This window comes from Stigmatopora argus, chromosome 19, assembly GCF_051989625.1.
Source record: "Stigmatopora argus isolate UIUO_Sarg chromosome 19, RoL_Sarg_1.0, whole genome shotgun sequence".
Lineage (NCBI taxonomy): Eukaryota > Metazoa > Chordata > Actinopteri > Syngnathiformes > Syngnathidae > Stigmatopora > Stigmatopora argus.
The window spans coordinates 6,625,628-6,644,600 of NC_135405.1; the positions used below are offsets into that span (position 1 = coordinate 6,625,628).

The window sequence follows — 18,973 nt, forward strand, 5'->3', positions numbered from 1 at the left end:
TGCTTACCACTATATGGAAAGTGACTAAACACCGTAAAAAACGTTAGGTATTATAATTTTTGAATGAAAATTCTAAAAACTAATGGTAACAAAATTGATTACATTTTAATAAAAACATGAATGCAGTCTGATTACGACAGCTAATACCTCATTGGTTGGCATATTTAAATTTCATAGATTCATTTAGACTGAAAGTGACTGAATGCTCTTTTTTTCATGTCTTTCACCCTCTGACCAACAAAAAAATGGATGGCTATTGCTGCCAATTACAGCTAATTAGTTAAATTGAGTACATTTTATAAAGAGTTAATGCATATTTTCAATATAATTATCTAAGTTTAACTACCACAACACATACTTTTTGAATAATACTATGCATGCACTTTGGGTACCATGAAACTGCTTCCAGTTTTTAGAACACCACTCAAGCACACATGCCATTTAGGGCATGTGTCAAAGCGGTGGCCTGGGGGCCAAATATGGCCCACTGCATCATTTTGTGTGGCCCGGGAAAGTAAATCATGAGTTCTGACTTTCTGTTTTAGGATCAAATTAAAATGAAGAGTATAGATTTTTATTACATTTCCTGATTTTCCCCCTTATAAATCAATAATTGTAATTTTTTAATTGATTTTTTCTGTGTTTTTAGTTCAAAAATCATTTTGTAAAATCTAAAAATATATTTAAAAAAAGCTAAAATAAACATTGTTTTAGATCTATAAAAAAACAGAATATTCAGGGCTCTTAATTTATTAAAAAATATCTAAATATATCTATATGGTCTGGCCCACATAAAATCGAGTTGACATTAATGCAGCCCTTCAGAGATTTGACATTCTTTATTGATCACCGTCTTTCCCCAATACGTAGCCTTTAAGAGCAACAGTGTACATGCAAAAAAAGACAGCCAGTGGTCACCATTATGATAAAAATCTACATTCAGATTTCATTGCTAAGCTTTGAAAAGATGACAAAAAACAACTAAATGCTTGTATTTAGTGCTTTGGATGAGAGGTGAGCATAAAGTAATACTACTATCAACACAAATGAGGGCAGCAACAGTGGACATTGAAGAGGGCCTGCCCTTAAGCCAAAAAAAAAATCAGTGAAGAAAAAGAATATTTACATAAACTGTGTCAAAGTTTATTTATAAATATGGATATAAATTAGAAAAATAGAACAAAAATACTACTGTAGTTCAATCAATGGTCTACTCTACATATACATTTAATGCCAGTCTGATAATTAAATCTATATTTGGTGAAAATTAAAAAAAAAAGGCACCACAATGAATGGAACAATCGATAAAGATCTACAAAGTCGTCTTACTACAGTTCCGGTTGCAACAGTCAAAATATAAATTAATAAAATTTCAATCAAAGCACCAACACTAAAAGTCAAGTGTCAGATGGATTTTTAAAAAATAAATTAATAACTACATGAGCCAATGAAAAAAAAAAATAGGGCAATTTATTACAGATTAGGTCATATAGGTGACAGTCATAAAATGACTATAATTAAATGTGGAAATAACCTTTAAAATCTTTACTCAAGGCGACTCGCCAAAAAAGTTGGGATATTGGGCTTTCCAGTGGAATTTTAAAGGAACCTAAAATGCCTTTTTGCACTATAAATGGTCTGGTAGGGCTTTTTCATAGATTTTTACAGGCTAATGAGCATCCCTTCTTTTCCTTTAACACTGACACCTGTTGTTTGATTATATATACCTGTAGTGCAGTGTGTAGTTTATAAAGGAATAACTAGTGGTTTTGTAAAATTGCAAATTCCCAGGTTGTAATGTGAAGCCCACATACAATATTTTCCCCATTTTCAACTATTGTGTAACTATTTATTTTGGAACCCAAAAGTTTTAAAATGAAACGCTTTAACTTTTCCACCATTTTGTGATATCTCACCCCCCAAAAAAACTAAACGAATTAAAGAGTTAGATTAACATAATGCAAAAATAACAGGCAAAATTTTAAAATGCCACTTTCAGGCCCAATATCCCAAACTTTTAGTTTAGTAATCAAAGCTCCCATTGCACAACTACCAAGTCAGGTAAAAAAAATAAAAATTAAAATTAAAAAGTTGGTACAAGGTTAATAGAACCTGCGAAAATCCCGGGAACGAACACTACTTTACGCACACTCGCCACAGTACCTGCCAAACATAAAACGTCCAGAACGTTACACGTAGACGAGGTCGCGGCTCGGAGCCGGCGGACCGCCCGGGGTCTCTCGCTCGGGGCCCTCCGAGTCGGCCTCGTCTTCGTCGAGGCCCTCCTCGTACGCGATGGGCTTTGGGCAGCTGTACGGGTGGCCGTTATCGTCGAAGAAGCGTCGAAAGGTGAACTCGTAGAAGGCGTGCTCGGGGTGCTTGCCATTTCGAAACCAGCAGCCCGTGTCGCCACGCTCGTCCTCGCCGTCGCTGTCGCCGCTCCACAGCTTCTCGGGATCCACGGGGTCGAAGTTGGACGTGTCCGTGGAGTGTGCGATGGTGGGCACGTAGGGCGCGGCCTGCTGCCGCAAGTCGCTGGAGAAGTCGATGGTCCCGAAGAAGGGGTGGGCTTTGATTTCGTCGGCGCCGTTCCTGCCCAGGCGGTCCTCGGGGCTGCGGCACAAGTTGACGATGAGGTCGGATGCCTCGGGGCTGAGTTTGGCCGGCGCCGGGATGTGAAGGGTGCTCTTCCAGTCGATCACCTGGGCGGTTAACGAAGATTGTTTTTTTATATACCGTCTCAATATACCATCTCGTATTGATCAATACCTTTAGCTGCGTTTCCAGAGGTGTGGTCGCTAAGAAGGGAGGCTGTCCGACCACCATCTCATACAGAATGACACCCACGCTCCACCAATCGCACAACTGAGTGTATCCTGCACAACAACATAAACATTTACTACCATAATGTATATTTGCAAGAGTCTTTACCCTCCCAGAATTTTTATAGTCCAAATAAGACAGCACTACCTCTACTTACGAACATCTCTAAACACAAAATATTCAGGTTACAAAAAGTATTAATGGGAAAAATATGTCCAAGGACAAGAAATAAATTCAAGTTATCTCCTCCCAAAAAACAAACATCCCCAAAATACACTTCTATCTTCTAATTTATTTTGAACTCAGCATTATAATTGCTATCCCATTGGCTATCATCCGCCCTTTCATACATAATGGCATACTTTTACATGTAAAATGCATCTCTACTTACGAAAAAGTCAAGTTAGGAAACTACCTATGGAGCCAAATTCATTTGTAAGTAGAGATATAAACCACTGTACGCCACATGTTTCACTTTTGGCATGTTCACATGAATTTGCCGACAATGCTTTTCTGTTAGTAGTTAAATAAGTGCCATAAGTACAATGGCATTGTACCTGTTCTGAGCAGGACCTCGGGTGCGATGTAATTGGGCGTCCCGACCAAAGAGTGGGCAAGGCAGCGCTGGTGCTGTCTGGCCTTTCTCCTCTCCAGAGGTTTAAGGCGATCCGTGCAACGGCAGTTGGTGGGATCCTCCCATTCTTTACTGAAGTCCATGCTGTCTTGCCTCACGTGGTCCCCTGTAATCCAAACCCAAATTCATGACTAATGGTCATACATTTCTATTCGATTCTTGTCCAATACCAGTAAAAATAATGCAAAAAAAAATGTCACCAGTAAATGACAATTCATATTTTTGTAAATGAGTTCCACTGTGACCTTCTCAACAAATGCTCTGTTTTATGATTAAAAAAAGATTTTAAATTCTTTTTTTTAAAAAGAAAGGAAAAATAATGACTATTAACCCTTTTCCCAGTTTTTGATTAAAAAACAAAAAAAACATAACAGTGTAGCTATAATATTATCAATTAATATTAATGTAGTAATGTTTTTTTTTACAAAATGTAAAACTATATCAATCAATCAAAAGCCTTTATTGTCATCATACACAGCTGCGTATAACCAAATTTGTGGTGCTACTCCACAAAGTGCGTTTCCCCAGTAAAAGAACATAAATAAGTAATATAAAAATATAAAGAGTCAAATCCTGTTAAGGTAAATTCTAAAATATTGCACAATCTAAGATATGCTATGATAAAGAACTTAAAGTTCCTATAAAAAAAATAACAATTATTTGCTATTGAGAGGCTCAGGAAACAGGATTTGGACAATTTCGATCTGAGAAATGATAAAATCGGTGGCTAAAATCACATTTGCTAATCAATTAGTTGCTGATTACCCTCCCTGTAAATGAAGAGAAAGTCCTACTCACCACTCTGGTAATATTTCGAGTCGTGAGTCCAGCGGAATCCAGTGCACAGGCCAAAGTCGGTGAGCTTAATGTGTCCATCCCTGTCAATAAGGATGTTGTCCGGCTTTATGTCACGGTGAATGAAGCCCATTTTGTGGACGCTCTCCACGGCGCACGTGAGCTCGGCGATATAGAACTGAGCCAGTTCCTCCTTAAAGATGCCCAGCCGGATGAGGAGGCTCATCATGTCGCCCCCGGGGATGTACTCCATGACAAAGTACAGGTTGTCCCGGTCCTGGAAAGAATAGTAGAGACGCACCACCCACTCGTTGTCGGCCTCGGCCAAGATGTCCCGCTCAGCTTTGACGTGGGCCACCTGGTTCCTAAGCAGCACGTCCTTCTTACGGAGGGTCTTCATGGCGTACAGGGCGCCCGTGTCCTCTTTCCGGGCCAGGCACACTTCGCCGAAGGCCCCGATGCCGAGGGTCTTGATTCGTTTGAACATGCACTTGTCCATCTTGGCCCGCTTCAGTCGGATGTAGTTGGACTCCTTTTGGCAGAGCATCATACGCATCTGCTCCTGGGCGTCGGACGACAACCCCACCTGAGTGGCCGACACGATCATCAGTTAGAAAATCATCACAATGAGCGTATGTCAACACACATGCGTGTTAGAAATGTCATAAATGGAAACAAAATACACTCAATACAGTTTCTCCCCCACTGACATTTCAATTCATTTATACGAGAGTTCAAATTCAAAGTTGCATGGTCTTACAGAATACTTTAATGGTTATTCCAGAATTGGAAGAGACTAAAACATGCAGTTCCGGAATGAACCAGGACTTATTTGTATAGAAGTTGATTAAAGGTAAAATTAGTACAGATTTGCAAACCTCTTCTGTCATAAATGTGAAATATCAAATCTGGAGTCTTTTAAACCAATAATGTTTCCATCCATTTTTTTCCTGTCTTTTTTCTGCATGTGCAATAGTTCTCATTTTCACAGGTAGGTCTGCCAACTCAACGGGGGTTCACTGTATTTCAATCAACAACGAAATGCCGTGATGAATAGAATGAAGGACATGTAGAGGCGTGCATAAATAATGTGACTTTGAGAATTATGTAGGCGTGCAGCACAATCAGATACTTTTACCTCTCAGCTCAGCTGTTAGTGACAGCAAGGAGAAAAAAAAAGAGAGCATGAAAAACCACAGAGAAGCCACAAAGGAGGTCAAAGACTGAAAAGATTTGAACAGCAGCGAGAGAAAAAAAAAAAGAAGGATTTGAAAAATATCGGCCGTGTAGTATCAGGCCTCGGATCCTCACCCTTTGCATTTCACTCTCTAGCTGTTTCCTCCTGCGGATACGTTGCTGATGGTTCTTCAGGATGTTCTCCACGTGTTGTTCCATGAAGAACTTAAAAGCCTGTGGCGAGTACAGAGCCACACGGCCTGACTCGCCCCTTCGCTCCTCGTCCTTTTTGTTGCGGCGCACGGGAACGGGCGACGTCGTGATCTGCTTGTTCTCCTTTTCCGCCGCCGCGCCGCTTTCCGGACTTTCGGCGACCTTCTCCCGTGTACCGTTGTCTCCCAAAGTGTCGTCGGCGGGCTCCTCCCTGTTTCCCCCATGCTTACCGGCCCCTTGGTCGTACGCGGGGGGTGACGGGGCAGCTTGCTGTTGTAGGAGGTGCTTGGGGTAAGGTGGTGGCGGGCCTTGGTAACTGGGTACCTCTGCTACGACGGGAATCTGAGGAAGTGTCGCGGGGGGTTCTGGGTAAGCAGGAGTGGCGGGGGGAGGCTGTTGCATCCATGGCGGGTGCGTGGGCGCGACGGCGGTGTGCAGCTCGGGTTTTTGGACCCTCATGCTTTTAACCGGCTGCAAGATGGGGGCTTGCGTGATGGCGGTGACCGTAGTAGCGGATGGCTGGGAGCTGGCGGGGTGGGCTGCTCTGCTGTTAAAGGAATTGGAGCGCACTAGCAGGTTGTGCTGCCACGACGGAGACAGATCCTGGTTGCCGCTACTGCCGGAAGAAGACTGGCCTTGGTTGGAGCTCAAGGGACCTTGAGACCAGGAATGGGGAGGTCCCAAGTTATACATATCAAGGTTGTGACTGTTTCGATTGGGGACCATCATGGATTGAGGGATGCTGCCACCGTTAACGTACGACGGGGAAGAAGCGAGCCCGCCGCCCTGCGTCTGCTGGTCAATGGGACTGTGTCGACTGCTTTGGTTGACCGGGTAAGGGGGAGGGGGCTGCCTGCTGCCTCCTGACATGTAGTCTGACTGAGATGCGCCATTCTGAGACCAACCTGACGGGAAGTTAAACTTACTTCCTCCGGCGCTCTGCATGATGATGGGCATTTGACCCATTGGCACCGGGCTGATCCCACGGGGGTTCTGAGATGACGCCGAGGGATAAGCGTCGGCCCAGGCCCCCTGGGGCACCGGGGAAATGCGAGGCACGAGATAATCCATGTTGCCGGAGTAGCGCTTGGTCGACGGATTGCTGTCCCAGGAAGACGCCGAGGGCATCGGTCCGCGGTTGGGGGGAGGCGTGACGCTACGCACTTGCGGCGGCAGGGGAGGGTTGAGTCTCTGGTTGTTGCCGGGGTGAGTCTGCGGGAAGGCGGGAGGGGGCCCGGGACTATCTGAGCGGTACATCATCGCGTGTCGAGGTGCTAGGGATTCTTTTGACCCCTTCCAGCTGGGTCTCCTCAGTAAAGGCTGCTGCATGTGAGCTCCACCTGCAAACAAAGGATCTGAAAATGTAAGATATCTAAAGACAGATCAAGTTACAACAAGGCATCGCTGATTTACACTAACAGTTCCAACACATTACAGCTCCAAAAGTCAAAAATCAAACCACTACCATTGAAAACATGATGCAAAAATTCAACATGCAAGAAAGGATTCTAACAGTATTTTCTTTTCCTTGACATAGAAAATTAAAAACTGAATATAATAATCCCAGGCTCACTCATAACCACTTCCCAATTGAGCCGGGCAATTTAAAAAAAATGTCACGGGACAGGTACAGGAACATTCCTGATTAGGGAAGAATTTCCTTTCTACACAGATTCCTTACATTCCGTATTTTCACGACTATAAGGCGCACTTAAAAGTCTTAAATTTTCTCCAAAATAGACAGGGCGCCTTATAATCCAGTGTGCTTTATATATGGAAAAAAATGTGTCATTCATTCAGGGTGCGCCTTATAATGTGGTGCGCCTTATAATGTGGTGCGCCTTATAATGTGATGCGCCTTATAGTCGTGAAAATACGGTACTCATTTATTGTATATAAGTAAGCGTAAAGAAGTGTTCTTCCCGTTTTGACCATCCACCTACCTGGGGCTTTGAGGCATGCAGTGTTTGGATTGGTCGCAACCATCTGCTCCCTCAGCGAGTCTTGGTAGTTCACCTTTGTCATGTAGTCGACAGCTGAACCCACACTACGACCAGAAGTCTGCACGGGCATAGGAAGAAAAGAACATCACTTGATTTAAATGTTCCACAATAAACAGTAATTATTAAACTTGTTTTCAGTCCATTTGTTGGAAACGTGATTTTAATTATAGATCTGTCTGACAGAAAGAAAAAATATATAAAAATGCCTTTAAAAAAAAACCTAAATGCTGATGTCATAACAAAACTGTTATTTTGTATGGAATTATACAATAGTATGGAAAAATTGCATTAGTGAACTGGAGTGCTTATTTATAATCACTATAATTTTAATTCTTTGTGTTTGGAGAAGTCATCAAAACAAATACTACATTTTGATATTTTAAGTTCAAAATTTTCTTTCTTGCATTGCTGCTTATTATGACTGTCAATTTTGAAAGGAGGAGCCAACGGAAAAAAACCACATTTCATCATCACGTGTCATTCCACTTTGCACGCCAACATTTTTCAAATAGCAATTCCACAAAGGAGAAGCATCTCGTGATTATGAATCACCCATGCGCAGAATGCCGCACATTTTTTTCCATTCGTATTGACTATATACAAACATGCTTTCCATTTCCATACCTCCTCAAATCCAGCAAATGGGGGCTCCAGTGACATATGCTTGTTGAGCTCGGCTGAAGTGCCTGGCTCATTGGCAAAGGGCATCAGGGACTCGCGGATGGACCTCAACGCCTTATGATGAGGATTCTTGGGGTTGAAGCAACGACCCTGTTGCCGTAGCTCCTCTGGGAGCATCTTCCCACTTAAGTCCACCTTAGGTGGGTCCGAGGGTTTGGACAGATTTCGCAAACTGTTCCGGATTTCCTGCAGCATGTGTTGGCTGTTGCCGCTGTAGTTGCTGGCGGGGAAGGTTTTGGGTCTCATCTGCCTGTAACCCTCTGGTTTCTCGCCTCTCTTCATGTAAGTACATGTACAAAGACGACGAGGAGGAATGAAGAGGATGTGACACGGGTCGATGGAGTAGATGAGGTTCTTGGGAGGGTGAGGGGTCTTCCTAAAGACCAATCTCACGTTTGGATGTTGCTGACATGGAGGCACTGTCCGTGGTGTGGCATTCAGAGCATCTGTCAAGTGGTCCAACTGGTTAGGCAAAGGGGATGCAGAGAAAACATTAACATCGCTCCTTAGATGGGCGATGCAAGTTTATTTTTAAATCAATTCACAGTCGATTTAGATTATACGATGTTTGCGTCAAGGTTAAAATCAGTAGAAAAGCTGACATGTGTTATCACAAAACATGTCCCGTGTGTTGGCGTCATTAACATTCCTGCATTATTTAACGATCAAAGAGTTTTAATATAGAATACATCGGGAGTTCTCCATCGATAACTTTGTTAAAGGAAAAAAAACATAGAAAATATGTAAAATTACATCGTTTAACTGTGGAAACAGTAATTTTAGCACCGCGGCCTATTTTGAGGTTGCTAGTAAGCTAACGCAACAACATCTTGCGGAGGAGTGAACTCGCAACAACGATCGCTTGGCCGAGAGCGTTTAGGAACTCACCAGTGTTTCAAATTGAGCTTTTCCTAACAGTTGACGGCTGACGACAACTTACAAAACTATATCGGCAAAGAATAATGCGATCTGTACAAAATGTCCTTATTATGGCGAACTAGCTGTTAGCATGTAGAGTTGAATTCCTGGGATAGCCGATTGACAACTACCGCCAACATGTTATGTGAAGTGGGTGGAAACACACATCCGGTGTTTTGTCAAAGTAATATTTAATATCGAATAGATATTGCCCGAGCAGTCCAATAAGTGACACACTCAATAATTGTTTTCGTACATGTTGCTAAAAACCAATTGAATTGTTTTTTTTAAAAAGCTGAATAAATTTTATCGACCTTGGATTGTTAGGACGCAATGTTTTCTTTTGAAGGTTCAGCTGGAATCCTAAGGGACGAGGATACCAGAAAAACATTCCAATCAGTACCCGGATGTTGTTTGTTTTTCGCCATTGTGAGGCGCATTTTGAGTTCCAGAAAGAATTACAGGTGTCAAAAGTCGCCGGAGTGCCAATATACTTGCTTTTTAAAAGCTTTATAACATTACATTTTCTAACTTATTAAACTTTGTTATAAAGAAACCTACTGACTAATGGTAAGAGAACAAAATGCCGTGATATAAACACAGTACCTATTATTGCCGTTTGTATCTTTTCGACCTCGTACTTATAACGCCATGTTTTGTCCTGGGAGATTTATTTGATAAAGACACGGAAAACAGAATTGAGGTCCCAGGTCAGTTCTCAGTATATCGTTTATTTACAAGCGAGAATAGACAAAGACTTTCATGTTCTGACTCCCTTATAAAGGTCCCCTCACTCAGTCCAAAGTAGGCGTTAGTTTTGAATGTAAGTGGGTGTTTCACTTACCTATTTACACCACTAGAGTGTAGTAGTGAGTAGACTTTCAAGATAAGCGTAGGGTCAAAAAAATGTGTAAAAGACTTGAATGATAAAGGAAAAGAATAGATGGTTACTGTGAATAATGTCAATAGGGTTATAAAGTGGTGAGAATATATTATTATATTATATATAACGCTATATATTTTACTATACTCCTTCATAACTTGGAAAAAAGTCTGTATTATTAACTTATCTTTATAACATCAAGATGTTGACTTACACACTTAATTAAACTTTACCCAATCATAGAAAATCAGTGATTTAATTCCAAAATTCTTTAATTGACATTTATACAAAAGTGAAATCTCCAGCTAGTAATAATTAGCACAAAGACTTGATCCATGGAAGTCCATCAGGTTCAATTGCATTTATATGATTGCAACTTAATCTGTAAAGAACATTTATAAAGTGCCTAAACTGGGACTTGTCTGTTAACAAAAATAGCCTCCCCATCAGTCCCGCACACGAGACACTGTCCAAGTACATCCAAACTGTTTACGGCTAATGTTTGGCTGGGCAGCATGTGAGTTGTCTCCAAACGACCTTTACTAGAGTCTCCGCTGAGCCAGGCGTTAATGAGGGACTGGTTTCCTCCAGCGGGAGCCATAGCACTGCGGGATACCATGCTGTTGTTTCTACCACCTGGGGGAAAAAAACAAAAACATGACTCAGTTTAGAATTTTTTTTTATAAGAGTTTTCCCATCTTGTTTATATCACAAAGTGAGTTGAGCTAACCCAAAAAATGCTATCTATTCTATCCCACACTTGCCTTGCAGGAAAGAAGGCATGTCTGAAGGCGAGGACGTCTCCCAATGCAGCAGGGATCCGTCCTCTGAGCATGTGAACAGATGATCTGGGTTTGTAGGGTGGAAGTGGACTTCCCACACTGCGGATACAATACAATAAAATGATATGTACATTTGAAAGCAAAATGTTTGTCGCATGTGTGAAAATAACACTGAATTTATACTTTCAGCAGAGTGCGCCTCCATAAGAGAGAAAGGTGTGTTGCTTTGTCTTATATCCCAAACACAGAGCATTCCATCCTGGCCCCCCGTGGCCACGATGTGCTGCTGGTTTGGATGCCTGTCCACGCAATGCAGTGGTACTCGATCACCCGACCTGAAATGACAATGTTCGGGTTGATATTATCTCGAAAGATTAACTGATGTTTGCTTGTTGGGATCTTACAGGGAAAGTATCTGAGATGGGGTGTTCCTCTTTTCCCTGAAGTCCCAAATTTTGAGTTGACCAATGGAATTCACCGTCAGGATCTCAGTTGTCTTGAGGTAGGTGATGGCATGAATTGTGCTGCTATCAGCATTATCTAAAAAATAACAAAAATGGGGATAAAATAGTCCATCTAAAACTTAATCCCAGTCTAAAACTCAAATCAATACAGAGCAGAAAGTGTCATTTAGACTGAGCAAACCTATGATTCGAACAATTCCTTCCTGGTCAGCTCGGTAGACGATAATCCTGCCGTCTTCACCAGCGGTAACAATTTCAGGGCTGCTGCACACCACACTAGTACAGGGGGCATTCTCACATGGGTAATGATGCGCTCTTGGCCACTGGTGGGCGACGGACAGCGCCTTGAGTTCATTAAAAAAAGCATGAGATGAGAAAAACTGGGTGAAACTGGAGAAACTTTAAAATTGTTTCTGAATGATTTACCTGTTTGTTTTGGTTGTAGCGGAATATGGTAACGCCTCCATTTGATGATGCTGTGATGACTCGGTCTTGATCCAGGAACTATAAATACACCAAATCAGTAAGTATTCAAATATTTGTACATTGCAATGCAGAAAAAATGGGAGTTTAAAGCAGCTAGGAAGGTATTTATCAAATTCAATAAGTGCTATCAATGTGATAGGTTTTTAATTACCAGGAGTACAGTGCAGACACCCAGTATTGAAATTGATACTGGTATTGGTGCATGTCTAATCATAAAACCAGAATATACTGAAATGGCTTAGTAATGTCATGCTTAATGAGCTACTTACTTGAAAATCAAGAACATCTCCCTCATGTTTGTGTTCACACAATAACTGCGGATCTTCATCAATCCCCTCCCCCAGGGAAGAATTTTCATGACTTCCAATAGACCAAAAAGTAACTCTGTTGTCCTGCAAGAAATGTGTAATTCCAGTTAGACAATATCATATGAGAGAACTGGAGAACTCTTCCAACCTAAATATGTGATGCTGCTTCCTTAAAAATCCCCAATCAATATCTTTCAGCTTGCATTTTATATTGGATATTTTTCCTAGTTATTTCTGTGTCATTTATAGCGTAAAACGTCCGATCCTTTTTGATTGGGAGGGCTGCAATTCGTGCAGCTTCATCAATGACACTAAAACATGAGCAATCCACCAAGTTTAAATATAATAGACGTATGCCACCGTCAATGGCAGCCAATGAGTTATGTGCGTTACTTTTATCATCTTTTGCAACTGTCAATTTTTGGTGAGTGATGTAAATACGAAAACACACGTTGAAATCACACGCCTGTGATACTGACAAAACGTAGTTTATAGTAAAAAGCGCAATGAATAAACGCAAATGATATTCCAAATGAATGACTAACCTCGTTATCCCAAGAACCAGTGGCGAAGATTTCGGGCTGCTGCAAAGACGAAAGTGATACCGGCCGCCATCGTACTTTACTAATCTTCTGAGATACATATTTCGCATTAACACTTGCCATTTGAGCGGATCGTTTGTTTTTTTTTTATTTAAAAACAAACAAAACACACGTTTACGTGCTAGCTTTAGCTTCTGGTACCAAATAGCCCGCGTTTGCTTCCTCGTGGGATAAACTTCCACCATTCGAAACAGCGCCAACTCTCTTTAGCGGTCATAATCGCAACTACAAGTAGAAATCTCAATCCAATAAGCGTGCGATGTTTAATTAAACTCTCGAGGAAGGCAAATATTTGAACATATTTCTATCCACGTGAAATGATCCCGCTGTGCAGCAGACCCCGTGAAATACGATCCGTCCCAGTGTAGTTTCGACCGTGGATGTCTGGTGACGTATCCGCTGCTCCGTCTGCTTTGGAGGTTGCCAGCTTCCTCGGCAAAACACTTGGCGCAGGCGCGGCACTGACGGCTGCTGTCTACTTAGCCCGCAAAGTCTGCCTAATAATGGCGTGGAAATCCGGAGGAGCAACCCACGCGGAGCTCGTCAACAACCTGCGCAGTAAGTCTGAATCCAAGTGTCGCCTGTAGCCGCGTGAGTTTGGAGGTTGAGCCCACCAGCGGGAGTTAGCTAGTTGCTAAAATGAGTGCCATGTTGTCCTTTACGCTCTCCACGCATTTCCACGAACTACGCTCGTTCCGTTTCACGCGCCCCAGTCCGCACGGTGACACACCCCAAAAAACGGCCGTTGAAGGTCACTCATCGTTCTCTCGAGTGTTATTCATTGGGTTAGCTTAGCTTGTTTAGCTGTACGTGCGACGTTTAAGGACATTGGAGAAAGCAGTATTGCCAGGCAGGTGGGCACTTTGCCCACATTTCGTTCTTGCTATCAGTGGAGCATCCAGAATGACACTGACAGCTGAAGTCTAATGCATCGAGGATGACAACACTTTATACTTTCCATTTATGGATTTATTAATATGCAAGACAAAAATTGTGCAAACCACAAACGCCCATACGCTTCTTAAAAAACAACAACTCAATTTTAGAAAAACTATCATGCATATGGCCTCTATTCACTCACCAAGGATTTGTGGAACACAAATCTACAACTGTCAAAGTCTTGGTTCTTGAATGTGCAAAGATTATAAACAATTTGCAATTTAAACTCATCTTTTCCAAAAATGTTACTTGATTATGATCATGCATTCTTTGGTTTTGGGAACAATCACAGTATTAATGTTGGCCATTCACTTGTGGTGAACAGTTTTAATTATTTTAACAGGCTGAAGACCTGTCAAGTCTAGTTGTTTTTACATTTTCTTGGCCATGATTTTTTTTGTAACTGTCTTAATCAGTAATTAATTGCAGGATTATGAATTTATTGGTGCCTGTATTGCTTTGTAGGTTGTGAGTTAGCCAGTAGAGGGTAGCATTTAGAGTGTTGTAGGACTTGATTGCTCTTTAGATGATATTTTTACTCTAATGCAGCTGTTACTGCTTGAATCACATATGGATCATAATGCTTCTATTGTATGCGTCAACGTCAAGGGCAGCCGGTCAATTATATATTAAATATATTATATATTAAAAAGTGTTTTGATATATCGCAATCATGTGCCTAAATGAATTACTCCGTTATATTTTATTGCAAACTGCAATCACAAAAATGGAGTTCCAGTCATCATGAGGCTATTTTTTTTATAATAGTTGCTTTACTTTGGTACTGTTTTTTTTTTATATCCCTTCCATTATTAAATAAGTTGATTCTTGTAAATCTTATTGAAAAAAGGTGAACACTTTAAATTGTGTATATTGTATGGTTTAAAAAACACAACTCCCCATAACATTTTTAATTTTTTAAGATTGTTGGCCATTGACAGTGTATTTCTAAAGTCAAATGTGGTTGCTTAGCACAAAGGTTTACCCTCACTGTCTTTGTTTATTGAAGTAACATTTGCAAAATTGCATTGCCTTCAACACTGCATTGTCATTCTTCTGCTATAATATTACGCAATCTTATACATTGTGTTTTTGCTCTTTTTCTTCAGAAAATGGCATCATCAAGTCCGACAAGGTCTATGAAGTTATGCTGTCCACGGACCGAGCTAATTTCTCTAGGTGTAACCCTTACATGGACTCGCCACAATCAATAGGTATGTCTGCCATAACATAAATACATTGAAATTCAAATGAGTGAGAGTATTCAGTTAATCATATCCATGTTTCTCTTTTAACCAAAAGGCTTCCAAGCAACCATCAGTGCCCCACATATGGTATGCCTTCACTCAATCAGAAATATCTGTCCCAAAATAACACTAACAGTAGATGATAACATTTATTTTGGTGTGTGTTCCCAAATCCAAATATGTTAGAAGGGAACAAAATTGTATTAAATCATAGTAAGGTACATTTACTAAACCCAATGAAGAACATTATTGAGAAAAAATAACTTACAAAAACCTAACATTTAAACAACCAACTTGTTTAAGAAGTCCTTTATAATGTTTTCCCATTGCTTTCTTATGGAATTTTAATCTAAAACCCCTATCTCATTTCACCTACCGTTAAACAAATGCTCAAAGACATCAAAGACACATTCAGAGATGTATTTTTTGTGCACCCACGCAGCACGCTTATGCCCTGGAGCTACTACATGACCAACTATACGAGGGTGCCAAGGCCCTGGACGTGGGCTCAGGCAGTGGAATCCTTTCAGTTTGTTTTGCACGAATGGTAAGCCAAACGGGATTGGGTAAAATCTTTCTATGGGGTCACCATTTTTAAAAATACAGTAGTCCTGTTACTATGTCAAGCATGAGTAGCATTTCATTGTTTCTCATAGGTAGGACCAGAAGGGAAAGTTATTGGCATTGACCACATCAAAGAGCTGGTGGACGATTCCATAACCAATGTGAAGAAAGACGACCCCAGTTTGATCACGTCGGGAAGAGTTACTCTAAAAGGTTATTTTTCAGTTATTTCTAGGGGTATTTGTGACATGTGTTGCAGTGGAGTATCGTGAGTGAAAGTCTTTTAAATATAACATTACATACCATTTATTTCAGGTATGGGATATCAAATGGTTTGTCACGTGTCATTGATTGCAAAGGACTTGTATATAAAATGTCCTATACATGTTTTTCAGTGGGAGATGGACGACTGGGCTGTGTGGATGAGGCTCCTTACGACGCCATTCATGTTGGTGCAGCGGCGTCAACAGTCCCCCAAGCTGTGAGTCTTTGAGTTTTAAATCTCTAGTACCGTATTACTAGCTAAAAAATGCACAATGAAAAGGAAAAAACAGATGTACATTAAATTATAAAGTGCATTTTGGGGAAATTATGTGATATGCCTATAATATTTACTGTAATATTTTGTCAATACAATTCTTGATAATTGTACCTGTGTACTTGTTTTCTATAGGCGCAAAAACGTAGTATGGTAGCATTAATAAGGATGATCCTACTTCGCGTTTTTTAATTTTTGCAGCCATGTCTGGTCTACATTGTCCTAGAAATTTGAGGGATTACTGTTAAAATGTGTGAATATTTTTCTACATAAGTCCCACCCCTGGCCAAACTATTTAAAAATCTGAGTCTTAGAATCCGTTAAATACGGTATACTGTAACTGTTAAATCAATTAAATTAAAACAATCCTGTTATAATATGAAAATTGGTTAATTTGCTTGGCTATCACATTAGCTTTACCTTCTAGAAACCCAAGGAAACTAAAATTTTGAAAAAATCATATTACAGAAATATACTGACATCCAACCACATGTAATTAATGTACACACCATTGGAGCATTCCACTTTAAAGACTCATCAGAAATCTTTTTTTATTTTAATCCTGCTAACTGAAAAGAAAACAATGTTACTAATCCCCTTTTCTCCCCATGTCTCATAGCTCTTGGACCAGTTGAAACCCGGCGGTCGTCTCATTTTGCCCGTGGGTCCAGCTGGGGGGAACCAAATGTTGGAACAATATGACAAGATGGAGGACGGCAGCACCAAAATGAAGCCCCTGATGGGGGTGCTATATGTGCCTTTAACAGACAAAGACAAGCAGTGGTCCAGGTGGAAGTGACTTCCTTCTTCCCTCCTTCCCATTTTCTCCTTCTCACAGTGGAAAAGGTGAAATGGGCGTGGCTTGGATCAGGCAACGGATCACAAAGGGGCTGTATTTTGCTGCTTGTTGACAAATTTTGCTTCTTCCATACCATGCCAAGTAGCTGCACGTTTCCTTCCTCCTTTTTTTAACACTGTAATATCACATCGGTGAGTAAATCAGATGTGCTAAACTAACGAAACTTGAAAAAGCAACAACACTGTGAAAGTTTGAGTTTGGGATTTTTTTTTAGCATGAGCACACGAATGATAACCTGGAACGTGGCAACTATTTTTGATTTGATCTTCTGCTCTGTGAGATGTAGTCAATGCTGATGTGTCAGGTTGACTGTGCGTGTATGTACATTTTATTTTTGTAGTTGACTTTTACTTTTTTTTTTTTTTTTACTTCTCTAACATAAATTCTGTTTCCTGCAGGGATGAACTCTGAACAGGAAGACAGTCAGTATTCCACCTTTTTAATTTCAAACCTGGACCGAAACACAGACTGGTGTGGGGAGGGGGTGGTGTCATGCAGTCCTTAAATTTTTTTTCATGCCAAAACATAACAAAAATTCTAAATTCAACAATATTTGAAAAAAAAAAACTTGATTGACTTTATACATTTCAAGAAATTGAGAAAAAGGCCAGTTTTAAACTGGAGCCTTTTCAAAATACAAGATACATGTACATTTCTGTTGTGTTATTATTTTGAATGCAGTCAGTGATATATACATAGTATTGCTTTTTTTTTTTGCAGAACACCTTGCACTTACATGATGAAAGCCTAAGATTGATGGGCTTTTCTACAACTGCAGTGTGTTGCTGCAAATAGTTAAGTTGAAAGCACTCCCTAGCATCACAACCTGCCCTGATTGCAGTATTAGCAACATGCTGATGTAATTCACATATCCCATTTAATGTGCAGCACTTAAGACTATATGATATACTACCGCCTAGTGATGCAGTTAGCATACAGACTGGCAATGCTTCTCATCCAAAGAATAGAGCAACTTCAACATGTGCACGTGCAAAGACACGCTTTCCAGAAACAGCAAATGCAGGCCCCTTTCGTGACTCCCACTTTCAGTGCTTTGCCAAAAGTTTTCATTAAGCAAATGAATGTCTTGTTTTGAGGGAGAAAAGTAAAACACATGGAATCTTTAAGCACATTTAATTTGGACTGAACGGAGCGATTTTTGTTATGATTCCTGGAATGGCATATGACAATAAAGTTGCTTATGTTTTGTCTTCACATCTTGTTCTTATATATTTTTAGAAAAAATAATTGTATGATGTCAGCATCCTTTTGTTCAGAACTAAAAAAAATCTATTTGTTTATGGTCATTTGAGTGGAATGGACCTGAATATGGTAAAAACCTGGTTTTGAGATGCTGTAGGATTAAAAAAAAACTTATAGGCCATTTATGCTCCTGAAAATAGTCTAGTTTGATTACGAAGGGTCACACATTTTGACCTATATTGTGCCATGTAATACTGTTAACATGTATATTTATATGGAAGGTAAAATTTAAGATGTATGACTAAAAAAAACTTACAAAAATAGCAGCAATGTGCATCATAATTATCCTTTTACCTTTTATGTAGTCAACTTTAATCTCGGATGTTATACAGGAATTTAAATGAATACATTGGCTCTGTCTAATATACATGAATATTTACAAAGATACATTACAGAAAAAAATAATGAGTTACCATGGCTTATAGTTAGTCAACTCAGTGTATTTACATTATCTCCAGTTACGTTTCATTTACTGAGCAGTAATATGGCACTGTACATTTTTGTGAAGTCAAAAAACACTGGGAATTAATAATGAATAAAACCCACATTCTTCCACAGTGGCGTCAGACAGTGGGAGATCTGCAAAGTTAATGAAATGCAATGCAGACATACTGTATTTGATGAGAAGTTCTGATATAATCATTGCACTTTTTTTCAGAATGACGACATTATTATACCAAAAAACAAATCTTGAGTCATGATTAAGCTAGTTTGGTGTTCGTGGGGTTAAGCAAAGACCTCAACCAAACACTTATGGGCGGGGCTGGAGTGTCAATAGCGAAGCAGACCTTTAAA

General features: G+C 40.3%; 3 protein-coding genes across 8 annotated transcripts; 1 reads left to right on the forward strand and 2 right to left on the reverse strand.

Annotated features, from left to right (window-relative positions):
* Nucleotides 1-824: 824 nt before the first annotated feature.
* Nucleotides 825-9,390, reverse strand: lats1 (large tumor suppressor kinase 1). Of its 2 annotated transcripts, none has more exons than XM_077586807.1 (8): nt 9,214-9,390; nt 8,269-8,771; nt 7,585-7,702; nt 5,564-6,981; nt 4,256-4,838; nt 3,381-3,563; nt 2,770-2,876; nt 825-2,702 (listed from the first exon to the last, which is right to left on the reverse strand). In XM_077586807.1, exons 2-8 carry the CDS (start codon nt 8,605-8,607, stop codon nt 2,190-2,192), a joined length of 3,261 nt encoding a protein of 1,086 aa, XP_077442933.1. In that variant the 5' UTR covers nt 8,608-8,771; nt 9,214-9,390; the 3' UTR covers nt 825-2,189. The 2 variants fall into 2 exon arrangements, with proteins under 2 accessions (XP_077442933.1, XP_077442932.1); XM_077586806.1 differs by having other exon boundaries at nt 8,269-8,787.
* Nucleotides 9,391-10,380: 990 nt separating this feature from the next.
* On the reverse strand, nt 10,381-13,587 carry nup43 (nucleoporin 43). The gene is made up of 8 exons (XM_077586808.1): nt 12,712-13,587; nt 12,128-12,250; nt 11,799-11,876; nt 11,554-11,716; nt 11,313-11,448; nt 11,092-11,243; nt 10,891-11,007; nt 10,381-10,762 (listed from the first exon to the last, which is right to left on the reverse strand). The coding sequence occupies exons 1-8, from the start codon at nt 12,829-12,831 to the stop codon at nt 10,533-10,535; spliced, it is 1,119 nt and encodes a 372-aa protein (XP_077442934.1). The 5' UTR covers nt 12,832-13,587; the 3' UTR covers nt 10,381-10,532.
* On the forward strand, nt 12,991-18,130 carry pcmt (protein-L-isoaspartate (D-aspartate) O-methyltransferase). Of its 5 annotated transcripts, XR_013296774.1 has the most exons (9): nt 12,992-13,326; nt 14,817-14,921; nt 15,010-15,041; nt 15,397-15,501; nt 15,611-15,731; nt 15,914-15,999; nt 16,676-17,046; nt 17,130-17,232; nt 17,314-18,130. XR_013296774.1 is itself a non-coding variant. In XM_077586811.1 (8 exons), exons 1-7 carry the CDS (start codon nt 13,149-13,151, stop codon nt 16,853-16,855), a joined length of 807 nt encoding a protein of 268 aa, XP_077442937.1. In that variant the 5' UTR covers nt 12,991-13,148; the 3' UTR covers nt 16,856-16,902; nt 17,314-18,130. The 5 variants fall into 5 exon arrangements, 2 of the variants coding, with proteins under 2 accessions (XP_077442937.1, XP_077442935.1); XM_077586811.1 differs by lacking the exon at nt 17,130-17,232 and having other exon boundaries at nt 12,991-13,326; nt 16,676-16,902; XR_013296772.1 differs by having other exon boundaries at nt 16,676-17,232.
* The last annotated feature ends 843 nt before the right edge of the window (nt 18,131-18,973 follow it).